The 27,109-nt window shown below is 44.9% G+C and overlaps 1 protein-coding gene across 1 annotated transcript in view; it reads right to left on the bottom strand.

The window, feature by feature from the left end:
* The window catches only part of SCNN1B (sodium channel epithelial 1 subunit beta), a 75,215-nt gene that overhangs the window by 15,113 nt on the left and 32,993 nt on the right, over nucleotides 1-27,109 (bottom strand). Inside the window, exons 2-4 of the mRNA XM_068565554.1 lie at nucleotides 14,453-14,771; nucleotides 11,804-12,080; nucleotides 3,810-4,000 (exon numbers count right to left, since the gene is read on the bottom strand). Coding sequence (XP_068421655.1) covers nucleotides 3,810-4,000; nucleotides 11,804-12,080; nucleotides 14,453-14,763 — 779 coding nt within the window. The 5' untranslated portion in view covers nucleotides 14,764-14,771. The remainder of the gene's footprint in view (nucleotides 1-3,809; nucleotides 4,001-11,803; nucleotides 12,081-14,452; nucleotides 14,772-27,109) is intronic.

Raw genomic sequence — 27,109 nt, 5'->3', positions numbered from 1 at the left:
GACAGCAACCGACAGGGGTCTCTTGGATGGAATCTTGAACAGGAAAAGGTCACCAGGAAAAACTGACAAAATCCGAATAAAGTGTTAGGTTTATTTAATAATGATGTGCCCATGTCGGTTTCTTAGTTTTGATAAATTACTATGGTGATGTAAGATGTTACCGAGAGGGGAAACTGGGTGAGGAGTACAAGGGAACTCTGTACTCTCTTTGAAACTTTTCTATAAATCTAAAGCTATTCCACAATAAAAAGTTTATCTTTAAAGTGCTCATATAATTCTTAACACATGCTCGGCACTGTTCTAAGCACTTTTTTTTTTCTGGTCTCCTCTACTTTTTTTTTTTTTTTAACATCTTTATTGGAGTATAATTGCTTCACATAAGCACTTTATCTATGTTAATTCATTTAATCCCCATGATAGCCCTATGAGGTCATTTCATTATCCCCATTTTCCAGATGAGAAAACTGAGGCACAGAGAGGCTAAGTAGCGTGCCCAACAACACACAGAGCTGGCATTCAAATCCGGGTGGTTTGGTGTCAGGGTCCAAACGTGGCTCATATTTTCCTAAAACTGCAGCTGCTGCGTCTTGAGCATTTGCTACATACGAGCGGGAGAGGAAGGAGTCCAGAACAGAGTGAGGAAGCTGTAGTGTCTGGAGCCCAGCACTGGGAGGGCGGAGAGAGGCACGTGTCCTCGGCACTGAGTCTGAGGCTGATTCAGCAAGGTGGGTGACCAGTTGGCTGTGGGAGTGAGCAGGAGCACAGAGATGGGTGGACTAGGGTTTCTGTGCCAAGTGGCTGGGTCACACCCTCCACTCAGACTGCCGAGTGCTGAAGAAACAGGCTTGGGAGGGGTGGGTGGGGAGGAAAGATGATCTCGATTTCTGATGAGGTGGTGAAGTGACACAGGGTGGGCCTGGCCCAGACTGCCACCTCTGCCACTCACCAGCTGTGTGACCTCAGAGAAGTTGCTTAACCTCTCTGGGCAGTGGTTGCATCATATAAAACGAGGGCTTGTTGCCAGGGTCAAACTGATTTTATACATGTAAAGTGCTAAGAATAGTGCTTGGCATATCAGAAGGGCACAATAAACGTTAGCATCATTATTGAAGAATGAGTTCCTTGTCAAATGTGGGTTTAATGAGAATAATACTGAGTCCTCACTACTGTCAGCCTGTCATGCATATTAACTCACTGAATATTCAAAATAACCCTGTAGAGTAGGCACTGTTATTATCTATTTTACAGAGGAGGAAAATGGAGGCATATAAAGGTTAAGAAATTTGGGACTTCTTCCCTGGTGGTGCAGTGGTTAAGAATCCGCCTGCCAATGCAGGGGACACGGGTTCAATCCCTTGTCCGGGAAGATCCCACACGCCACGGAGCAGCTAAGCCCATGCGCCACAGCTACTGAGCCTGTGCTCTAGAGCCCGCGAGCCATAACTACTGAGCCTGTGTGCCACAACTACTGAAGCCCGTGCACCTGCAACCTGTGCTCCGCAACAAGAGAAGCCACCGCAATGAGAAGCCCGTGCACCGCAACGAAGAATAGCCCCTGCTCGCCGCAACTAGAGAAAGCCCGCGCGCAGCAACGAAGACTAGAGAAAGCCCGCGTGCATCAACAAAGACCCAACGCAGCCAAAAATAAATAAATTTAAAAAAAAAAAGGTTAAGAAATTTCTTCAAGGCCACACAGCTTGTAAGACAGAGCAAGGATCTGAACCCAATAGTCTAACTGCAGAGTCCAGCCTTGACCCACCCCTTCACTAGACTTAACTCCACAGCCCTAGCTACACCACGAAAGTTGTGTGGCCAATACCGGGTGTTGCCTGCCCATCAGCCATCTTCTCTTTGGGGGACCACCCTCAGTCCACGTGACCCAAATGCGGCTCGTTATGGAGGGCGCCATCTTGGCAATAAGCAGGTCATCCCCAGATTGCCTCTGGCCCTGGAGCAGGCCTGGAAACAGCTGGCTCAGTTTAGGGGATCCTGCTCAATGGGAGATGCTCACGCTTCAGGCACCAGGGACCCGACAGCAGATCCCAGTGGATCCTAGTAGAACCCACTGTCCCGACTCACTTGCACTTCAGGACATAGTCTGACTGAGCAGATGGGCCATATATTTGCAATTACAGTATTACATCTCTCTCTTTTAGCTGAGAGGGTAAAAGATGAACTTGTGGGCACAGCACTAGCCCATTGGGTACCAACAACCTTCAGGCAGGGCTGCCAGGAATGGTTGGGCAGGTGTGCTCTGAACCAAGTGCCCTGACCCAGAGAGAGGGTTGGGATCCAGCCTGTAACCAACCAGCCAGGATGTGTGCCATCAGCAGGGAGCCATCACGTAGCTCTTCCACCTGTAGGATTGGCCTTTTCTGATTCTCACAATGGACCAAATGTGCAGCTCTGCCTCCCCAGTGGGCCTTGATTCCATGACACAGCCTACGAGATGCCTGCCTCTTGAGTGCCTGTGCGTTTTGGGGGACAGAGGGTCCATAGCTGTCAGCAGATTCTCAACAGAGGTCCCTGAAGGTGTACGAGTTGACTGAGTTGGGCTGAGGCCACAATCCCTGGGAGGGTGAAACCGGTAGCCTGTCACTCACTCAAAGCGGCAAGACTCAGCAAAACGCCCCTTTCTCCAGAGGCCTTAAGTGTGGGAATTTGAAGCCCCAGGCCAGGAAGACGCCAGCACCTCTGGGAAACAGGATTGGCTGAAGCCCGGGCCGGGACCCAGGTGGTGTGGTCCCCCTCACCCGGAGGCCTGGCCAGGAAGCCAGGAGGGGGCCCTGGGGCTTCAGCAGCTCTGCCTGTACCCAGCCCCTCCCTTCCCCCTTGACCCGCCAGCCGACCTGCAGCCCTCTGACGGCTGCCCCAGATTCGGGGACAGAGCTTGGCTCTCAGGCCCAGGGTCTGGATGGTCAGAAGCTGGGGAGGGGAAGGAGGGGGAGATCTGTGGGCCATTTGTAAGAGGACACAGGCTTTTGGGGTTGACCCTGCCCTCATTCTGCCATCTTTTCAACATTGGGGGTTGTTTGGGAAAAAGGTGTTTACAGCAAAGACTTCCAGGGCCCTAAGTGCTGACATGAGCCACTTCATTTACTTTTTTTTTTTCTATAAAAAAAATTTTTTTTTTGGCCGCACAGCATGTGGGATCTTAGTTCCCTGACCAGGGATCGAATGCCGCACCCCCTGCTGTGGAAGCGCGGAGTCTCAACCACTGGAGCGCCAGGGAAGCCCCCCACTTCATTTACTCTTCACAGGAACTCCAGGAAGTGGATACGGCTATTGTCCCTGTCTTAGGGATGAGAACACCGAGGGCAGTAGATGCTGGGGTACCGGCACAGACCCCCAGCTGCAGGGTACTGGAGGCTAACAGCTCACAGCCGCCCCTTCTCCCGCCACCTTGCCTGGGAAATTAGGAGACCCCGGCCCATCCTCCTGGGGGTGGCACAGAGCCAGTGAGTAACTGATGGGGGCACGTACAAGGGGCTGCTCCCACCCCCCCGCCCCCGACCTCCGCTTAAGGGAGGTCAGCTCTGCGGTGCGGTTTACGCTCCCCGTGGATCAGGTCAGGCCTAGACGTCACCTGTGGCCACAGCCTCCCTTAGCTCAGTCCTCTTTCCTGCAGACTTCTCCTAAAGCGCTTCCCTCAGTACGTGATGGGGCCTTCAGCGCATCCCCGTCTCAGGCTCTGCCCCCAGAAAACCAAAGACACCTGGGCACAGGCAACTGTGGTGTGGGCTGAGTGGCCAAGCTGGGGTGTGGACCGGGATGTGGACCCTGGCTGCAGGGGGCCCGGCGGCTCTTACCTGTAGTTGCAGGGCTCCGCCCCGAAGAGGCAGGCCAGGATCAGCTGCTCGGCGGGGTAGCCCATGGCCACCAGCTCCTGTTTTGGAACCTGTGCGAAGATGTTGGTGGCCTGCAGGGTGTACCACTCCGTCACGGCCTGGGTGGCGCTGCTGAAGTTCCGGAAATTGCACGTGGTCCCATTGTGGCTGCACTGCGGGGGCAAGAGGGGTTCCTGTGGGCGGGGGCTGCTGCCAGGCCTCCGCCCCGAGGGCCAGGGCGGTGAAGGCGCTGCCAGCTGCCCTTCCGCAGGGGGCGCCTGGGCACGAGGGCTGCCCACGGCTGGGCCGGGGGGAGTGTGTGTGCACTCACGGTCACAAGGCTCAGGCTGTTCCCTCACCCACAGCTCTGCAGTCACAAGGACTCACGCGCAGCACCAGCCACCCCCATATAATACAGCCTCAGGCACAAGGGAACACACACACGTACACACGTATACACAGACAGACCCCGCTTTCTGATACCTGCAGTCACATGATGTCCTGGGGTCACAACTCCACACACACGTCCACGTACCTTGATTTACGCAAGTGGCACCACATTCATGCTCACGTGGGCACATCTACAGCACACACTCGGACCCTCCACTCCCCTGACTCCTTTCCCAGCCCCCTCCCCAGACATCCACAGGCAGCTCCCTGGAGGCTGTGTGGACCATGAAGGACCCAAGACTCCAGGTCTGCCCACCCCTCGGCTGGGAGAAGGACCCGGGCCTTGTCAGCTTGAGCCTACAGAGGGGTGCAGGCCCCTCCACCATGAAGCCCAGGTCCCCTGTAGACAAAGGACAGACTAGGCCCTGACACTCCAGCCTTGGCCACTCTGCCTCTACTGGTCCTCCTGGTGGGCACCCAGGAGGCCTGAGGGAGAAGCTTCTCCTTAGTTCTGAGACAGCCCTCTCCAGGCCGGCATGGGACACTGTCCTCAGGCCGGTCCCTGGAGGTCCTCATCTCCCCTCAGGGAGATGATACTACTTAAGACTCACTCTCGGGACTTCCCTGGTGGCGCAGTGGTTAAGAATCCTCCTGCCAATGCAGGGGACACGGGTTTGAGCCCCGGTCCGGGAAGATTCCACATGCCACAGAGCAACTAAGCCTGTGCGCCACAACTGCTGAGCCTGAGCTCTAGAGCCTGTGAGCCACAACTACTGAGCCCGCAAGCCACAACTACTGAAGCCCGCGCACCTAGAGCCCGTGCTCCACAACAAGAGAAGCCACCGCAATAAGAAGCCCGCACACCGCAACAAAGAGTAGCCCCCGCTCGCTGCAACTAGAGAAAGCCCGCATGCAGCAACAAAGACCCAGTGCAGCCAAAAATAAATAAATAACTAAATAAATTTATGTATATATATAAAAAAGTGACTCACTCTGTCCCAGGCTCTGTTCTCAGGACTTTTTTTTTTTTGGCCACACCCCATACCTTGCAGGATCTTCGCTCCCTGACCGCAGATGGAACCTGGGTCCCCTGCAGGGGAAGCTTGGAGTCCTAACCACTGGACGGCCAGGGAATTCCCAACTCAGGGCTTTAGTTCTATTATCTCATCAATTCTCACAGCAGCCCTGAACCATCATCATGAAGACACTGAGGTCCCCAGCCCACTTGCACACCCACACAACATGCGCTCACACACACACGTGGGGCCTGACGCTGAGAGCTGGTGCAGCCACCAGGACCACGCCTACTTTACAGATGAGGAAATGGACACAGGAAGCCTGCTAACTGCACCAAAAAGTAGTAGGGCATTGGGTCAGAGCGGGCACTGGGCCTCTGGAGCCTCGTGCTGTTTGCTGGTTTGTGTGGAGACGTGGGGGGGCCGGACTGTGGAAGTCCTGACCACATGGGGGGCACGGGAGGCAGTGGCCTCCTTCTGGGGAGTGTCTAGCCCCAGCCTGGGTCCCCAAACAAGGCTGATCATCAGAATCACCATGGAGCCTATTAACAAGACAGATTCCTGGGTCTGGGCCCAGAACTGCCCATTCAGATTCTCCAGGAATGGGGCCCAGGGATCTGAGCAGTTACAGAGCTCCCAGGGGATCCTGGGGCACAGACAGGGAACCTTCTTCCTACTGCTGCCTTGCGGGCATCCCAGCATCCCAGTTATGCTTTGGCAATGACTGTACTGCATAGCTGTGGTTTTTCACCTGTCTGATATTTATGCCTCTGTCTTTTGATAATAAGACTTAATTCCTCGTTGCTGCTGCTGTTGGCTGAGAAACATCTCTTTGTTCACAGAAAACAAGATTATGTTCTTACCAAAAATGATGAAACCAGCTGGGTTACTTTCAAAAGACAACCAAGTGAGCACTACAGACTAATGAGTAGGATCAATAAGAACGTGATTTTGGCACTTTTAACGTTGATAAGTTCTGCATTTCTGCTGTTTCAGTTGTACTACTACAAGCACTATTTATCAGCAAAGACTTTGAATGCTCTTCTGTCAAAAATAACAGCCGTAGGGCTTCCCTGGTGGCGCAGTGGTTGAGAATCTGCCTGCCAATGCAGGGGACACGGGTTCGAGCCCTGGTCTGGGAAGATCCCACATGCCGTGGAGCAACTAGGCCTGTGAGCCACAATTGCTGAGCCTGCGCGTCTGGAGCCTGTGCTCCTCAACAAGAGAGGCCGCGATAATGAGAGGCCCGCGCACTGCGATGAAGAGTGGCCCCCACTTGCCACAGCTAGAAAAAGCCCTCGCACAGAAACGAAGACCCAACACAGCCACAAATAAATAAATTAAATTAAATTAATTAATTAAACAAATTAAATACAAAGAAAAAATATTAAAAGCACCAAGGGAAAAGCAACAAATAACATACAAGGGAATCCCCATAAGGTTAACAGCTGATCTTTCAGCAGAAACTCTGCAAGCCACAGGGGAGTGGCAGGACATATTTAAAGTGATGAAAGAGAAAAACCTACAACCAAGATTACTCTACCCAGAAAGGATCTCATTCAGATTCAACGGAGAAATTAAAACTTTGACAGACAAGCAAAAGCTAAGAGAATTCAGCACCACCAAACCAGCTTTACAACAAATGCTAAAGGAACTTCTCTAGGCAGGAAACACAAGAGAAGGAAAAGACCTACAATAATAAACCCAAAACAATTAAGAAAATGGTAATAGGAACACACATATCGATAACTACCTTAAATGTAAATGGATTAAATGCTCCAACCAAAAGACACAGACTGGCTGAATGGATACAAAAACAAGACCTGTATATATGCTATCTATAAGAGACCCATTTCAGACCTAGGGACACATACAGACTGAAAGTGAGGGGATGGAAAAAGACAGTCCATGCAAATGGAAATCAAAAGAAAGCTGGAGTAGCAATTCTCATATCAGACAAAACAGACTTTAAAATAAAGACTATTACAAGAGACAAAGAAGGACACTACATAATGATCAACGGATCGATCCAAGAAGAAGATATAACAATTGTAAATATTTATGCACCCAACATAGGAGCACCTCAATACATAACGCAAATGCTAACAGCCATAAAAGGGGAAATCCACAGTAACACAGTCATAGTAGGGGACTTTAACACCCCACTTTCACCAATGGACAGATCATCCAAAATGAAAATAAATAAGGAAACACAAGCTTTAAATGATACATTAAACAAGATGGACTTCATTGATATTTATAGGACATTCCATCCCAAAACAACAGAATACACTTTCTACTCAAGTGCTCATGGAACATTCTCCAGGATAGATCACATCTTGCGTCACAAATCAAGCCTTGGTAAATTTAAGAAAATTGAAAACATATCAAGTATCTTTTCCAACCACAATGCTATGAGACTAGATATCAATTACAGGAAAAAATCTGTGAAAAATACAAACACATGGAGGCTAAACAATACACTACTAAATAACAAAAAGATCACTGAAGAAATCAAAGAAGAAATAAAAAATTACCTAGAAACAAATGACAATGAAAACACAACGACCCAAAACCTACGGGATGCAGCAAAAGCAGTTCTAAGAGGGAAGTTTATAGCAATACAATCCTACCTCAAGAAACAATAAACATCTCAAATAAACAACCTAAGCTTACACCTAAAGCAATCAGAGAAAGAAGAACAAAAAACCCACAAAGTTAGCAGAAGGAAAGAAATCATAAAAATCAGATCACAAGTAAATGAAAAAGAAATGAAGGAAACAATAGCAAAGATCAATAAAACTAAAAGCTGGTTCTTTGAGAAGATAAACAAAATTGATAAACCACTAGCCAGACTCATCAAGGAAAAAAGGGAGAAGACTCAAATCAATAGAATTAGAAATGAAAAAGGAGAAGTAACAGCTGACACTGCAGAAATACAAAGGATCATCAGAGATTACTACAAGCAACTATATGCCAATAAAATGGACAACCTGGAAGAAATGGACAAATTCTTAGAAAAGCACAACCTCCCGAGACTGAACCAGAAAGAAACAGAAAATATAAACAGACCAACCACAAGCACTGAAATTGAAACTGTGATTAAAAATCTTCCAACAAACAAAAGCCCAGGACCAGATGGCTTCACAGGCGAATTCTATCAAACATTTAGAGAAGAGCTAACACCTATCCTACTCAAACTCTTCCAAAATATAGCAGAGGGAGGAACACTCTCAAACTCATTCTACAAGGCCACCATCACCCTGATACCAAAACCAAAGATGTCACAAAAAAAGAAAACTACAGACCAATATCACTGATGAACATAGACGCAAAAATCCTCAACAAAATACTAGCAAACAGAATCCAACAGCACATTAAAAGGATCATACACCATGATCAAGTGGGCTTTAACCCAGGAATGCAAGAATTCTTCAATACATGCAAATCAATCAATGTGATACACCATATTAACAAATTGAAGGAGAAAAACCATATGATCATCTCAATAGATGCAGAAAAAGCTTTTGACAAAATTCAACACCATTTATGATAAAAACTCTCCAGAAAGTAGGCATAGAGGGAAATTACCTCAACATAATAAAGGCCATATATGACAAACCCACAGCCAACATTGTTCTCAATGGTGAAAAACTGAAACCATTTCCACTAAGATCAGGAACAAGACAAGGTTGCCCACTCTCACCACTGTTATTCAACATAGTTTTGGAAGCTTTAGCCACAGCCATCAGAGAAGAAAAAGAAATAAAAGGAATACAAATCAGAAAAGAAGAAGTAAAACTGTCACTGTTTGCAGATGACATGATACTACATATAGAAAATCCCAAAGATGCTACCAGAAAACTACTAGAGCTAATCAATGAATTTGGTAAACTGGCAGGATATAAAATTAATGCACAGAAATCTCTTGCATTCCTATACACTAATGATGAAAAATCTGAAAGAGAAATTAAGGAAACACTCCCATTTACCATTGCAACAAAAAAGAATAAAATACCTAGGAATAAACTTACCTAAGGAGACAGAAGAACTGTATGCAGAAAACTATAAAACACTGATGAAAGAAATTAAAGATGTGATACAAACAGATGGAGAGATATACCATGTTCTTGGATTGGAAGAATCAACATTGCGAAAATGACTATACTACCCAAAGCAATCTACAGATTCAGTGCAATCCCTATCAAACTACCAATGGCATTTTTCACAGAACTAGAACAAAAAATTTCACAATTTGTACGGAAACACAAAAGACCCCGAATAGCCAAAGCAATCCTGAGAAAGAAAAACGGCACTGGAGGAATCAGGCTCCCTGACTTCAGACTATACTACAAAGCTACAGTAATCAAGACAGTATGGTACTGGCACAAAAACAGAAATATAGATCAATGGAACAGGATAGAAAGTCCAGAGATAAACCCACACACATATGGTCACCTTATCTTTGATAAAGGAGGCAAGAATATACAATGGGGAAAAGACAGCCTCTTCAATAAGTGGTGCTGGGAAAACTGGACAGCTACATGTAAAAGAATGAAATTAGAACACTCCCTAACACCATACACAAAAATAAACTCAAAATGGATTAAAGACCTAAATGTAAGGCCAGACACTATCAAACTCTTAGAGGAAAACATAGGCAGAACACTCTAAGACATACATCACAGCAAGATCCTTTTTGACCCACCTCCTAGAGAAATGGAAATAAAAACAAAAATAAACAAATGGGAGCTAATGAAACTTAAAAGCTTTTGCACAGCAAAGGAAACCATAAACAAGACGAAAGACAACTCTCAGAATGGGAGAAAATGTTTGCAAACGAAGCAACTGACAAAGGATTAATCTCCAAAATATACAGGCAGCTCATGCAGCTCAATATCAAAAAACCAAACAACCCAATCCAAAAATGGGCAGAAGATCTAAATAGACATTTCTCCAAAGACGATATACAGATTGCCAACAAACACATGAAAGGATGCTCAACATCACTAATCATTAGAGAAATGCAAATCAAAACTACAATGAGGTATCACCTCACACGGGTCAGAATGGCCATCATCAAAAAATCTACAAACAGTAAATGCTGGAGAGGGTGTGGAGAAAAGGGAACCCTCTTGCACTGTTGGTGGGAATGTAAATTGATACAGCCACTATGGAGAACAGTATGGAGGTTCCTTAAAAAACTAAAAATAGAACTACCATACGACCCAGCAATCTCACTACTGGGCATATACCCTGAGAAAACCATAATTCAAAAAGAGTCATGTACCACAATGTTTACTGCAGCTTTATGTACAATAGCCAGGATGTGGAAGCAACCTAAGTGTCCATCGACAGATGAATGGATAAAGAAGATGTGGCACATATATACAATGGAATGCTACTCAGCCATAAAAAGAAAAGAAATGGAGGTATGTGTAGTGAGGTGGATGGATCTAGAGACTGTCATACAGAGTGAAGTAAGTCAGAAAGAGAAAAACAAATACCGTATGTGAACACATATATATGGAATCTAAAAAAAAAAAATGTTCTGAAGAAACTAGGGGCAGGACAGGTATAAAGACGCAGACATAGAGAATGGACTTGAGGACACGGGGAGGGGGAAGAGTAAGCTGGGGTGAAGTGAGATAGTGGCATGGACATATATACACTACCAAATGTAAAATAGATAGCTAGTGGGAAGCAGCTGCATGGCATAGGGAGATCAGCTCGGTGCTTTGTGACCACCTAGAGGGGTGGGGTAGGGAGGGTGGGAGGGAGACGCAAGAGGGAGGAGACATGGGGATATATGTATATGTATAGCTGATTCACTTTGTTATAAAGCAGAAACTAACACACCATTGTAAAGCAATTATAGTCCAATAAAGATGTTAAAAAAAAAAAAAGAAAGACTTAATTCCTCCTTCAGGAAGCCACCCCTTCCCCCTGGCTCAGTCCATGTGGTCTGATAAAGGCTGACATCATCCTCAGCTCCAGGGTACATGATCCAGGACTGGCCAATCATGAAAGCCTGTCCTCCAGCTCACAGTGATTGGTTTAGGGGTGAGCATGTGACCTGATGATCAGTCTCAGGACTTTTACTGGGGCAATTAGGAAAGAAGAGCTTTGTTTCTGGGAAGAGTGCTAAGCTTGTGGGATGTATGTCTGGCATTGCCAGGGTCTTCCATGTGGAGAGAGCCAGCCAGAGAGCAAAGTCAACTGAGAGAAAAGATGAACCTAGGTGGAGAGAGATGGACTCGTGATGACAGCATCTGAACGCCTGGATCCAGCCACATCTCAACTTAATACACCCCTGGACTTCTCATCTTGTGAACCAAGGAATTCTCTGCTTTGCTTAAGCTAGTTCGAGCTGGGTCACTGGCATCCAAAAGTGTCTTGACTAACATACCAACTATTTCTAACTTTAAAAAAGCACTGCAAACATACAAAATAGGCACTGGCTCCAGCCTGTTTTTCCCCCAGCAAGACCCAGATTATTTAAAGAAAGAAACTCCCATCAGCCTCACTAGTTAGGGCCCATTGTTTGACCTGTGCCTGGAGCCCACTTACTAGTCTCATGGCTACTTTGCATCCCTGGGCACTGCAGGTCCTTCCTGGTGCTGGGCTGCTGCTTGCTGAGCCATTGTAGTTGTCCTCAAAGAGGTCAAGAACCACCGGGTGATGGGGATTCTGCTCATTGATAAAGACCAGGGGCATGTAGTTCCAGATGGTGAGGTTCAGGGCCCTGGTGGCGTTGACATGGCTGAGCTCAGGGCCCAGGATCCTCTCCAGGACTGCCTCCATCAGTTCATCCAGGTCCTTCAGCAAATGCTTGACTTTGGAGTACCTGTGTGGGAGAGAGGGCAAGTCAGGGAGGCAAGAGGCAGCTTCAAAGCAGAACGACTGGAGTCTGGGATCCCCTCCTACTCCAGTGTGGCTGCCACCACATGTGAGAAGAATGCTCCTCCACCCCAAGCACGCACCTCTCTATCTACCCACCCAGGCATCCATGCATCCTTCCACCCACCTGCTCACTCATTCATTCACCCAGTATTTGGTGAGCATCTACTATGTGCCAAGTACTGTGCAAGGCACAGAGGATATTATGGCAAACAAGACAGAATGGTTCTTTTTCCTTATGAAATTCACAGGCTAGTGGGAAAGAATCCTAAGAGCTCACAGTTACTGATCACTTACCATGTGCCAGGTGCTAGGTGCTTCCTACATATTTTTATTTAGTCTTTGCCACAATTCTATAATCATCCACATATGGATAAAGAAACTCTGGGAGTTGCTGTGATTTCCTGAGCTCATCCCACTGATGAGGCCGCAGAGCTGAGATTGGAACCTGGGTTTGGTGGGCTCCAGTAGGTGTGCTGTGTAGGCATGGGGCTCTGACTTCTCCCTCCCAGGAGGGATAGAGAATGTTGGGGGAGGGGCAGGTCTGTGATCTGAGGTCCTAATTCTCCAGCAGCAATTTGGGGAACAGGAGCCAGTTTCAGGAGGGAGAAGGCAGATGGGACTGTGGGGCTGGGATCCAGGATCTTCTCTCAGCCCCTGAGGCTCCCATATTGGAAATGGTGACCAGTCAGTCTGGCAGAAATGTGTCCACACCAGCGGGTGTTCCCACCAGGCCCTGGGTGGGGGCTCCAGGCCTTGCACCCCAGTCACTCCAAAACCCAATTTATCCAAGACCTTGCCCCAGAGTGTGATCTCCAGGGTGGTGTGTATCAGCTCTGGCTGGAGGACTTCCTGCAGGAGACAGCACTAAACCCTGGACACAGGCCCAAGTCCTGGTATGAAGGTGTACACCAGCCAGAGCTGACACCAGCCTCAGATGCCGATACAACCTGTACCCTGACCATCAGACCAGCTGCCTCTGTGCACACAGGGAGAGGAGGATTGGGTAGGTGGCGGGCTGCGGGGTAGGGGCTGCTATTACAGCCTAGATGTCCACAGCTGCTGTTGAGCTTGGTAAGTCCTGTGTTGGAATTCATGGGCTCTGGGTTTGAATTCCGGCATGCCACTTAATATCTGTGTGACTTAACCTCTGTTAACCTCTCTGAGGCTCTGTTCTCTCATCTACAAAATGGGGGGGATTGAAATATTTACCCTAGAGGGCTTTTGGAGGATTCAATTAGGTGATGCTTATAAAGCAGGGTGTGTTATTATTATAATTATTAAGAGTTTTCTCAAGTAGCTTCAAAGACTACCCAAGCAAGGAAGAGCAGCCCTATTACTAGAAAGAAGTGACTTTCTGATAGCTGGAAATGTGATCAGGAAATATGAATTCCCTTCCAGGACCTTCTTTTGGACAAGAACGTTCCCTGAGACTCAGACATGCTGGCCCTTTTGTCAAGTCCTTGAATGCACCAAGCTCTGTCTCACCTCAGGACCTTTGCATGTGCTGTGTCCTCCACTTGGGGCATTCTCTTCACTCTGCCTGGCTAACTTCTACTCATTCCTCAGGGCATTTTTCTCTGACTGACCGTCTGCCTTTCCTCAACCCTGACTAGGTTGGGTGTCCTTGGGTGTCCCCTTCCTAGGCCTTGCCATCACGTGGTTAAACAGTGGCAGCTCTAGAGTCAGATCAGGCCTCGATTCAAATTCTACAGTTGCTCACTGTGTGTCTCTGGGCAAGTTCCCTCACTTCTCTGAACCTCCATTTCCTGACCTATGAATTGGGGCTACTATAGTAGTGCCTACCCCTAGGGTGGTTGTGTGGATTAGAATGACATGAATTACCCAAAGAACACTCAACACGCTGCCTGGTGTTTCATAAGCACTCAACGTATGGTTGCTATATATATATTTTAATTCTCACGATGACAATGAATTCAATATTTATGGAAAAAAAAGATTAATGTCTGTTTTCTCTGGTAGGCTGTGACGAGGGCAGGCATGTTGTTTTAGTTACTGATGTATTCCTGGTGCCTAGAACAGTTCCTGGCAATAGTAGGTGCTCAATAAATACACATTGAATCAATAAATAGGCACTGGCATGCCTGAAGGCAGGGACTACCAGGTACTTTTTGAGGTTCTTTTTAAGCCTAGGAGGTTTATGAATTTTGAATCTTACTTGCTACAAAGGGATGAAAGCAAAGAGGGAAAAAGAAAGAGAGAAAGGGGAAAAAGGGAAAGAAGGAAGGAGAGCTGGAAGGAAGGGAAAAAAAGAAATGCAGCCCCGCTGAGACCAGCCGCGCTCCAGGGACCACCTACTGGAAGGGGCTGGTGTTGCAGATGGTGACGGCGGGAAAGTCCATAGCCTTGAAGCCGATGGAGAGGGAGACGCTGACCTCCCAGCTCAGGTAGGTCCTGATGAAGACACCCCATTGCCAGCAGACGAGGGAGGTGAAGAGCAGGGTGAGCACGAACCACATGGCCTTCTTCTTGGGCCCCTCGCAGATGATGCGTTTGGGGCCATGGGTGTTGGTGTTGTCACAGTACCACACCAGCAACTCCTTGTATGTGTAGCCGGGGCCCTTCTGCAGCCGGTGCAGGCACTTGAGCAGGTACTTCTTTATTTGCATCGTGGCTCCTGCAGATACACCCGGGAGCGCCACTTCAGATACCACACCAGCCTCCCGTCCCAGGATCTCCCAGTCGTGGCCAGAGCATGGGCACTGGGGACAGGAAGGCCCTCTTTCTACCCCTCCCTCCCTTCCTTCCTTCCCTCTTGCCATTTATCATCCATCCATCCAACCAACCCCAAAGCATTTATTGAGTGCCTACTGTATGCCAGGCACTGAATTAGCCCCTCTGGACTCAATGATGAGCAAAATGTACAAGGTTTCTTCCCTCTGAGAATTTCCAGCTTCGTGGACAAGTTACTTAAACTCTTAACTCCTCAGGTTCTCCGTATGCAAAACGGGGACAACTGTACCTAGTTTTTACAGGATTGCTGAGAGGGTGAAATTAGGTGATACATGAAAAGTGCCAAGTACAGTGCCTAGCACAGGCTAAGTGCTCAATATGTTAGCTACCATTATTAGCAGCTGTGAGTGCTGAGACAGAGGTCAACCAAACGGTTACAAAATGTGATAGCAAGGATTGGGACCCTGAGTACCCAGAGGCAGTAGCGGGCAGTGGTTAAGAATGAGGACTCTGGAGTGAAACGTCTGGCTTTGAATCTCGGCTCTGCCACTTTCTAGCTGTGTGACTTTGAGCAATTCACTTTCTCAGTGCCTCAGTTTCCTCATCTTGTACAATGGGGATAATAACGGTCCCCACCTCACAGGGTTGATGTGAAGACTAAAATGAATGAGAATATGTAGAGTGTGGATTAATGCCTGGCACCTGTCAGCTACTGTTATTACAAAGGGGGGGGGGCCCCGAAGTCTGGGAGTCCTTGGAGGAGTTGAGTTAAAGGACAGAAGAGGAGTGGTGGTGGGAGGGGGAGGGGACAGCAGGAGCAGAGGCCGATCGGGAGGGAGCCTGGGGACATGAACAGAGCTGGCCGCGCAGGGCCTTGTGGGCCATGTTAAGGAGTGGGGTTTCAATCCTAGGACAGTTGGAACCTGTGGAGACGAGATGCTGTCAATTCTGCGGTCTGAAAAGAGCGCCCCAGCTGCTCGGTGGAGACGGACTGGAGCGGGGTGAGGGTGGCTCCAGGAGTGCTGGGTGCTAGCTGTGGGTCAGCCAGGAATGCTTAACCTTTCTGAGGCTGTTTCCCACCTGCGTGAGCAGACAGGGTTCTTGTGACGTTAACCAAGATAGTTGTCAAAGAGCCTGGCACATGATGGCTCTCAGGAAATACCCGTTTCCTCCTTCCTTCTGCCCATATACAGAGCCAGAACCTGCTAAAGGAGCACCCCAGCCCTAGCCCTGGAGCCCCAACTGGCCAAAGGCCACCTCCTTTGTGAAGCTGTCCTGACTCCCTGGCTGGAATGAGCCCTGACCCCCTCTGAGAGCCTCTGCCTTTCTGGGGGCTCTGTGGTGGGCAGCGTGTTGCCTGCTTCCCATCACCCTCTCCCCTTGCTTGGATGTTTCCTCGGGTGAACCCCTCCCCCAGTCTCAGTTGGTGTGAGTGGCCAGGCTACCATCCCTAGCTCTGGGTGGGGGGGGGGGGGTGGGCTCACATGACCCCAGTTTGGACCATTAGACTCAATTCTGTTACTTTATGTTGGAATAACTGAGGAAGAGACCTCCTTTTTAGCTAAGACTACTAAGCTGGCGGTATTTGGCATCACAAATGGGGAGACTGCCTGAGAAGAAAGCCAACATAGAGGAAAGCAGAGCCACAAGATGGAGACAGATTTCTGACAACATCATTTGAACACCTGGATCCAGCCATTCCTGAAGGCTTTTATTCCCGGATTCAGCAGATATGGGAACCAATAAATTTTCTTTCTTACTTATGCTGATACAAGCTGGATGTCTATCATTTGCAATCAACAGAGAAAGAAATTCTCCTCCTTCTACTCTGTGTCATAGTTGCTTGTCCTGTGGCTTCTCACTTCCATGAGATCATAATCCTCCTGAAGGTAGCAGCACTGTATTCCCGACAAGCCCAGCACAGCACCTAGAACACCACTGAATATCGAAATGAATAATGCCAGACCTTCATATCTAAACAGAGATCTTAAACTTACCCAGGCATGTTCACTCCTGACCTAACTGTCTGACACAGTAACATTCCTCACCTGCCTGGCCAAAGCATTAAGGGCTTTACTCTCTTAACACCACTACCTCTGCTCTCGGATGGAAATCAAGCTCCATGTGCCTGTCCAGGCCATCATGGCTGTAGGACAGATGTTCATAGACTAACCCAACCCCCACCTTTCCCCAGAGGACCCAGTCCCTGCTCTGGGATAATAAAGTAATAATAACTATAATAATAACAACTATGAGAGCAACATTAAAGTACTAAGTGTTTACCATGATCCAGGAACTGCAATATGCTTCATATGTTACTTCATTCTTATACATTTTTATCCACAACCTTAAACTTGGAAAGAACTGGGGCTTCATCTGTCTTGTATAGTCCAACACCCCAAGGCCGAAGAGGTGAAGAGCACATTAGGCTCCTATAAATAGTTGTGGAAGAAATAGACCAAGGGCCTCTCTGATATCTACCCTCTTCCATTCTAGTTTAACCATTCTGATTCAGTCAAGAAGAAAGTTTTAGGTCCTTAACATCCATCTAACCCCCTCTAATCTCCCAGTTTAACAATGAGGCCTCAGGCTCACTCAGAGCCCTGTCAGGCAACGGTATCTGTAACAACAACCTTCTGTTTTCACTGGGTTTCTTTTTAAGAGGGGTCTTCTATTTATGGCAAGAGACACTGGCTTTTGCTTTAGGTTCATAAATACACTTAAGTTAAAAAAAAAAAAAGACCTGAGATTGGTTCAAGATGGTGGAGTAGAAGGACGTGCACTCACTGCCTCTTGCGAGAGCACTGGAATCACAACTAACTGCTGGACAATCATCGACAGGAAGACACTGGAACTCACCAAAAAAGATACCCCACATCCAAAGACAAAGGAGAAGCCACAGTGAGATGGTAGGAGGGGCGCAATCACAATAAAATCAAATCCCACAACTGCTGGGTGGGTGACTCACAAATTGGAGGACACTTATACCACAGAAGTCCACCCGCTGGAGTGAAGGTTCTGAGCCCCACATCAGGCTTCCCAACCTGAAGGTCCGGCAATGGGAGAAGGAATTCCCAGAGAATCAGACTTTGAAGGCTAGCGGGATTTGATGGCAGGACTTCGACAAGACTGGGGGAAACAGAGACTCCACTCTTGGAGGGCACACACAAAGTAGTGTGCGCATCAGGACCTGGGGAAAGGAGCAGTGACCCCATAGGAGACTGAACCAGACCTACATGCTAGTGTTGGAAGGTCTCCTGCAGAGGCAGGGGGTGGCTGTGGCTCACGGTGGGGACAAGGACACTGGCAGCAGAAGTTCTGGGAAGTATTCCTTGGCATGAGTCCTCCCAGAGTCTGCCATTAGGCCCACCAAAGAGCCGGGTAGGCGCCAGTGCTGGGTTGCCTCAGGCCAAACAACCAACAAGGAGGGAACCCAGCCCCACCCATCAGCAGACAAGCGGATTAAAGTTTTACTGAGCTCTGCCCACCACAGCAACACTCAGCTCTACCTACCACCAGTCCCTCCCATCAGGAAGCTTGCACAAGCCTCTTAGATAGCCTCATCCACCAGAGGGCAGACAGCAGAAGCAAGAAGAACTATAGTTCTGCAGCCTGTGGAAGGAAAACCACATTCACAGAAAGATAGACAAAATGAAAAGGCAAGACTTCCCTGGTGGCGCAGTGGTTAAGAATCTGCCTGCTAATGCAGGGAACACGGGTTCGAGTCCTGGTCCAGAAAGATCCCATATGCCGCGGAGCAGCTAAGCCCGTGCGCCACAACTGCTTAGCCTGCCCTCTAGAGCCTGCAAGCTGCGACTACTGAGCCCGCACACCTAGAGCCCGTGCTCCGCAAAAAGAGAAGCCACCGCAATGAGAAGCCTGTGCACCGCAACAAAGAGTAGCTCCCACTTGCCGCAACTAGAGAAAGCCCACGCACAGCAACAAAGACCCAATGCAGCCAAAAATAAATTAAAAATAATAATGAAAATAATAAAATAAATTTTAAAAAATGAAAAGGCAGAGGACTCTGTACCAGATGAAGGAACAAGATAAAACCCCAGAAAAACAACTAAATGAAGTGGAGATAGGCAACCTTCCAGAAAAAGAATTCAGAATAATGGTAGTGAAGATGATTCAGGACCTCGCAAAAAGAATGGAGGCAAAGATCGAGAAGATGCAAGAAATGTTTAACAAAGACCTACAAGAATTGAAGAACAAACACCTAGAAGAATTATAGAACAAACAAACAGAGATGAACAATACAATAATTGAAATGAAAAATACACTAGAAGGAATCAATAGCAGAACAACTGAGGCAGAAGAACGGATAAGTGACCTGGAAGACAGAATGGTGCAATTCACTGCCGTGGAATAGAATAAAGAAAAAAGAATGAAAAGAAATGAAGACAGCCTAAGAGACCTCTGGGACAACGCTAAACGCAACAACATTCGCATTATAGGGGTCCCAGAAAGAGAAGAGAGAGAGCAAGGACCAGAGGAAATATTTGAAGAGCTTATAGTTGAAAACTTCCCTAACATGGGAAAGGAAATAGCTACCCAAGTCCAGGAAGTGCAGAGAGTCCCAGGCAGGATAAACCCAAGGAGAAACATGCTGAGACACATAGTAATCAAACTGACAAAAATTAAAGACAAAGAAAAATTATTGAAAGCAACAAGAAAAAATGACAAATAACATACAAGGGAACTCCCATAAGGTTAACAGCTGATTTCTCAGCAGAAACTCTACAAGCCAGAAGGGAGGGGCACGATATATTTAAAGTGATGAAAGGGAAGAACCTACAACCAAGATTACTCTACCCAGCAAGGATCTCATTCAGATTTGATGGAGAAATCAAAAGCTTTACAGACAAGCAAAAGCTAAGATAATTCAGCACCACCAAACCTGCTCTACAACAAATGCTAAAGGAACTTCTCTAAGTGGGAAACACAAGAGAAGGAAAGGACCTACAAAAACAAACCCATAACAATTAAGAAAATGGTAATAGGAACATACATATCGACAATTACCTTAAACGTGAATAGATTAAATGCTCCAACCAAAAGACACAGGCTTGCTGAATGGATACAAAAACAAGACCCATATATATGCTGTCTACAAGAGACCCACTTCAGACCTAGGGACATATACAGACTGAAAGTGAGGGGATGGAAAAAGATATTCTATGCAAATGAAAATCAAAAGAAAGCTGGAGTAGCAATTCTCATATCAGACAAAATAGACTTTAAAATAAAGACTATTACAAGAGACAAAGAAGGCTGGGCTTCCCTGGTGGCACAGTGGTTAAGAATCTGCCTGCCAATGCAGGGGACACGGGTTCGAGCCTGGTCTGGGAAGATCCCACATACCGCGGAGCAACTAAGCCCGTGAGCCACAACTACTGAGCCTGCGTGTCTGGAGCTTGTGTTCCGCAACGGGAGAGGCCGTGACAGTGAGAGGCCCGCGCACAGCGATGAAGAGTGGCCCCCGCTTGCTGCAACTGGAGAAAGCCCTCGCACAGAAACGAAGACCCAACACAGTCAAAAATAAATAAATAAATTAATTAATTAATTTTTAAAAAAAGACAAAGAAGGACACTACATAATGATCAAGGGATCAATCCAAGAGAAAGATATAACAATTGTAAATATATACGCACCCAACACAGGAGCACCTCATTACATAAGGCAACTGCTAACAGCTATAAAGGAGGAAATCGACAGTAACACAATAATAGTGGGGGACTTTAACACCTCATTTACACCAATGGACAGATCATCCAGACAGAAAATTAATAAGGAAACATAAGCTTTAAATGACACAATAGACCAGATAGATTTAATTGATATTTATAGGACATTCCATCCCAAAACAGCAGATTACACTTTCTTCTCAAGTGCACACGAAACATTCTCCAGGATAGATCACATTCTGGGTCACAAATCAAGCCTCAGTAAATTTAAGAAAATTGAAATCATATCAAGCATCTTTTCTGACCACAACGCTATGAGATTAGAAGTCAATTACCAGGAAAAAAACGTGAAAAACACAAACATATGGAGGCTAAACAATACGTTACTAAATAACCAAGAGATCACTGAAGAAATCAAAGAGGAAATCAAAAAATACCTAGAGACAAATTACAACGAAAACACAACGATCCAAAACCTATGTGATGCAGCAAAAGCAGTTCTAAGAGGGAAGTTTATAGCAATACAAGCCTACCTCAAGAAACAAGAAAAATCTCAAATAAACAATCTAACCTTATACCTAAAGGAACTAGAGAAAGAAGAACAAAAAAACCCAAAGTTAGTAGAAGGAAAGAAGTCATAAAGATCAGAGCAGAAATAAATGAAATAGAAACAAAGAAAGCAATAGCAAAGATCAATAAAACTAAAAGCTGGCTCTTTGAGAAGATAAACAAAATTGATAAACCTTTAGTCAGACTCATCAAGAAAAAGAGGGAGAGGAGTCAAATCAATAAAATTAGAAATGAAAAAGGAGAAGTTACAATGGACACAGCAGAAATACAAAGTATCATAAGAGACCACTACAAGCAATTCTGTGCCAATAAAATGGACAACCTGGAAGAAATGGACAAATTTTTAGAAAGGTATAACCATCCAAGACTGAACCAGGAAGAAATAGAAAATATGAACAGACCAATCACAAGTAATGAAATTGAAAGTGTGATTAAAAATCTTCCAACAGGGGCTGCCCTGGTGGCGCAGTGGTTGAGAATCTGCCTGCCAATGCAGGGGACACGGGTTCGAGCCCTGGTCTGGGAAGATCCCACATGCGGCGGAGCAACTAGGCCCATGAGTCACAACTACTGAGCCTGCGCGTCTGGAGCCTGTGCTCCGCAACAAGAGAGGCCGCGACAGTGAGAGGCCCGCGCACCGCGATGAAGAGTGGCCCCCGCTTGCCACAACTAGAGAAAGCCCTCGCACAGAAACGAAGACCCAACACAGCCAAAAATAAATTAAAAAAAAAAAAAAACTTTCAACAAACAAAAGCCCAGGACCAGATGGCTTCACAGGTGAATTCTATCAAACATTTAGAGAGAGCTAACACCTATCCTTCTCAAACTCTTCCAAAAAATTGCAGAGGAAGGAACAAGCCCAAACTCATCCTATGAGGCCACCATCACCCCGATACCAAAACCAGACAAAGATACTACAAAAAAAGAAAATTACAGACCAATATCACTGATGAATATAGATGCAAAAATCCTCAACAAAATACTAGCAAACAGAATCTAACAACATATTAAAAGGATCATACACCATGATCAAGTGGGATTTATCCCAGGGATGCAAGGATTCTTCAATATATGCAAATCAATCAATGCGATACACCATATTAACAAACTGAAGAATAAAAACCATATGATCATCTCAACAGATACAGAAAAAGCTTTTGACAAAATTCAACACCCATTTATGATAAAAACTCTCCAGGAAGTGGGCATAGAGGAAGCCTACCTCAACATAATAAAGGCCATATACGACAAACCCACAGCAAACATCATTCTCAATGGTGAGAAACTGAAAGCATTTCCTCTAAGATCAGGAACAAGACAAGGATGTCCACTCTCGCCACTATTATTCAACATAGTTTTGGAAGTTTTAGCCACAGCAATCAGAGAAGAAAAAGAAATAAAAGGAATACAAACTAGAAAGAAGCAGTAAAACTGTCACTGTTTGCAGATGACATGATACTATACATAGAGAATCCAAAGATGCCACCAGAAAACTACTAGAGCTAATCAATGAATTTGGTAAAGTTGCAGGATACAAAATTAATGCACAGAAACCTCTTGCATTCCTATACACTAACAATGAAAGATCAGAAAGAGAAATTAAGGAAACAATCCCATTCACCATTGCAACAAAAAGAATAAAATACCTAAGAATAAACCTACCTAAGGAGGTAAAAGACCTGTACTCAGAAAACTATAAGACACTGATGAAAGAAATCAAAGATGACACAAACAGTTGGAGAGATATACCATGTTCTTGGGTTGGAAGAATCAATATTGTGAAAATGACTATACTACCCAAAGCAATCTACAGATTCAATGCAATCCCTATCAAATGACCAGTGGCATTTTTTTACAGAACTAGAACAAAAAGTCTTAAATATGTATGGAGACACAAAAGACCCCGAATAGCCAAAGCAGTCTTGAGGGAAAAAAAGCTGAGCTGGAGGACTCAGACTCCCTGACTTCAGACTATACTACAAAGCTACAGTAAGCAAGACAATATGGTGCTGGCACAAAAACAGAAATATAGATCAATGGAACAGGATAGAAAGCCCAGAGATAAACCCATGCACCTATGGTCAAGTAATCTATGACAAAGGAGGCAAGGATATACAATGGAGAAAAGTCAGTCTCTTCAATAAGTGGTGCTGGGAAAACTGGACAGCTACATGTAAAAGAATGAAATTAGAACACTCCTTAACACCATACACAAAAATAAACTCAAAATGGATTAGAGACCTAAATGTAAGACTGGACACTATAAAACTCTTAGAGGAAAACATAGGAAGAACACTCTTTGACATAAGTCACAGCAAGATCTTTTTTGACCCACCTCCTAGAGTAATGGAATTAAAAACAAAAATAAACAAATGGGACCTAATGAAACTTACTTTTGCAAAGCAAAGGAAACTACAAACAAGACAAAAAGACAACCCTCAGAATGGGAGAAAATATTTGCAAACAGCTAATGCAGCTCATATTAAGAAAACAAACAACCCAATCAGAAAATGGGCAGAAGACCTAAATAGACATTTCTCCAAAGAAGACATACAGATGGCCAAGAAGCACATGAAAAGCTGTGCTCAACTTTCAAAGTTCAACATCACTAATTATTAGAGAAATTCAAATCAAAACTACAATGAGGTATCACCTCACACCAGTTAGAATGGGCATCTGTTGCACTGTTGGTGGGAAGGTCAACTGACACAGCCACTATGGAGAACAGTATGGAGGTTCCTTAAAAAACTAAACATAGAATTACCATATGACCCAGCAATCCCACTCCTGGGCATATACCCAGAGAAAACCATAATTCAAAAAGACACATGCACCCGAATGTTCATTGCAGCACTATTTACAATAGCCAGGTCATGGAAGCAACCTAAATGCCCACCAACAGACAAATGGATAAAGAAGATGTGGTACATATATACAATGGAGTATTACTCAGCCATAAAAAGGAACGAAACTGGGTCATTTGCAGAGACGTGGATGGACCTAGAGACTGTCCTACAGAGTGAAATAAGTCAGAAAGAGAAAAACAAATATTGTATATTAACGCATATATGTGGAACCTAGAAAAATGGTACAGATGAACCGGTTTGCAGGGAAGAAATAGAGACACAGATGTAGAGAACAAACGTAGGGACACCAAGGGGGGAAAGTGGCAGGGGAGGTGGTGGTGCTGGTGGGATGAATTGGGAGACTGGGATTGACATATATACACTAATATGTATAAAATAGATACCTAATAAGAACCTGCTGTATAAAAAATAAATAAAATAAAATTCAAAAAAAAGAGAAATAGGTTTAAAGAAAATTATTAATTACAAACAATAGTAATACATACAACAAAAACTGTGACAATGGTAGGCAAATAACAGAAGTTTGCTGAGTACTGCCTTATCTCCTAACTAGTTTGGGACATTAGCCAAGTTAAAATCAATAAGTGCTATAAATCACTTTATGTTGTTCTTGTCAGATTTCACCACCAGGGTGATAGATGGTCTGTGTTTGGAATGTATACACAGCTTGTGCAGAAAGGTTTGAATCAGCTTACAGCTTAAACCAACCCAAACAAGCCAAGTGGAGACTGAGTCCAGGTATGGACTCAGGAAGAGCGGACACTGTCATGCTTCGAGAGTCACAGATCACTATCTACAACTTGACCCCGAACTCGTGGAGAACATTCCTGGCAGCAAATGCAAAAACAATAAATGTTGTGTACAACCGTTTCTGTTTTCTTATAAGAGAAAAATATCCGCTCACTTTCAGAGATAAATTGTACCTGAGATTTGACTCAGTGTCCTGGGGGGAAGGATAGTGGGAACCAAGTGGAGACTGAGTCCACGTATGGACTTCGAGGGGTTGCAAATGGATGACCCATGAGCTGTATTGGATTTGCAAAAGTTTTTTGTTGTTGTTAGCACAGTTTTGTTTTGTTTTTTTCTGTGTGAAGCTGAATCTATTTCATATACTCCAAGCAAAATAGTATTTTGCAACACAATAAATACCAAAATAGATATGGCAATATATTAAACAAGACAAAGAGATTTGGTGAAAATAAAAACCAATGCCACTTTTCTCATTAAATTTTTGTGGGTTTGAAAAAGATTTTTTTTTAACATCTTTATTGGAGTATAATTGCTTTACAATGGTGTGTTAGTTTCTGCTTTATAACAAAGTGAATCAGCTATACATATACATATATCCCCATATCCCCTCCCTCTTGCGTCTCCCTCCCTCCCACCCTCCCTATCCCACCCCTCTAGGTGGTCACAAAGCACCGAGCTGATCTCCCGGATGTGCTATGCGGCTGCCTCCCATTAGCTATGTATTTTACATTTGGTAGTGTATGTATGTCCATGCCACTCTCTCACTTTGTCCCAGCTTACCCTTCCCCCTCCCCGTGTCCTCAAGTCCGTTCTCTAGTAAGTCTGCGTCTTTATTCCCGTCCTGCCCCTAGGTTCTTCATGACCATTTTTTTTTTTTTAGATTCCATATATATGTGTTAGCATACAGTATTTGTTTTTCTCTTTCTGACTTACTTCACTCTGTATGACAGACTCTAGGTCCATCCACCTCACTACAAATAACTCAATTTTGTTTCTTTTTATGGCTGAGTAATAGTCATTGGGTACATGTGCCACATCCTCTCTATCCATTCATCTGTCGATGGACACCCAGGTTGCTTCCATGTCCTGGCTATTGTAAATAGGGCTGCAATGAACACTGTAGCACAGTATTTTTAAAAATATAATTTCCTTTTGTAAATAACAGCTTTATTGAGATAGAATTCACATACCATATAACTCATCCATTTAAAGTGTAGATTCAGTGGATTTTAGTATATTCACAGAGTTGTTCATCCATCACCACAGTACATTTTAAAACATTTTCATCTCCTCCAAAAGAAACTCTGTACCCATTACCAGTCACTTCTCACTCCTTCCTCTACCCTCCCCCACCCCAGGCAATCACTAATCTATTTTCTGTCTCTACAGATTGCCTATTCTGGACATTTCATATAAATTTCACATAAATATATTATGTGGTCTTTTGTGACTGGTTTTTCACTTTGTATAATGTTTTCAAGGTTCCTCCATGTTGTAGCATGCATCATTACTTCATTCCTTTTTATTGCCAAGTAATATTCCATATTATGGATACACCACTTTTTATGTATTCATTCATCAATTGATGGACATTTGAATTGTTTTTACTTTTTGGCTATTATGAATAATACTGCGGTGAACAATCATGTACAAGTTTTTGTGTGGACATATGTTTTCCTTTCTCTTGGGTATATACCTAGGAGTGGATATACCAACTGGACCATATGGTAATTCTATGTTTAACCTTTGGAAGGACTGCCAGACTGTTTTCCAAAATGGCTGAACTATTTCACAATTCCACCAGCAGTGTATGAGGGTTCCAATTTCTCCACATTCTCTATAACACTTGTTATTATCCATTAATATAGTAGATGTGAAGTGGCATCTTACTCTGGTTTTCATTAGCATTTCCTGATAGCTAATGATGTTAAACGTCTTTTCATGTGCTTATTGGCTATTATATCCATTATATGGCCAATATATCCTCTCTCAAGAAATATCTATTCAAATCCTTTGCTTATTTTTTAATTGGGTTATTTGGCTTTTTATTATTAAGTTTAAGAGTTATTTACATATTCTGTATACAAGTCCCTTTTCAGATATAGGGTTTGCAAAAATATTCTCCCGTTCTGTGGGTCATATTTTCATTTTCTTGATGGTGCCCTTTGAAACACAAAAATGTTTAATTTTGATGGTGCTCAACTTGTCTATATTTCTTTTGTTGTTTATGATTTGGTGTCATATCTAAGAATTCATTGCCTAAGTCAAGGTCATAAAGATTTATTCCTATGATTTATTCTAAGAGTTTTATGGTTTTAGCTCTTACATTTAGGTCTTTGATCCAGTTTGGATTAATTTGTGTATATGGTGTGAGGTAGGGGTTCAGTTTCATTCTTTTGCATGAG

Source organism: Eschrichtius robustus, chromosome 16 (genome assembly GCF_028021215.1).
Source record: "Eschrichtius robustus isolate mEscRob2 chromosome 16, mEscRob2.pri, whole genome shotgun sequence".
Classification (NCBI taxonomy): Eukaryota; Metazoa; Chordata; class Mammalia; order Artiodactyla; family Eschrichtiidae; genus Eschrichtius; species Eschrichtius robustus.
The sequence above is the reverse complement of the archived record's forward strand: the minus strand, read 5'-3'. Positions and strand labels throughout refer to the sequence as shown.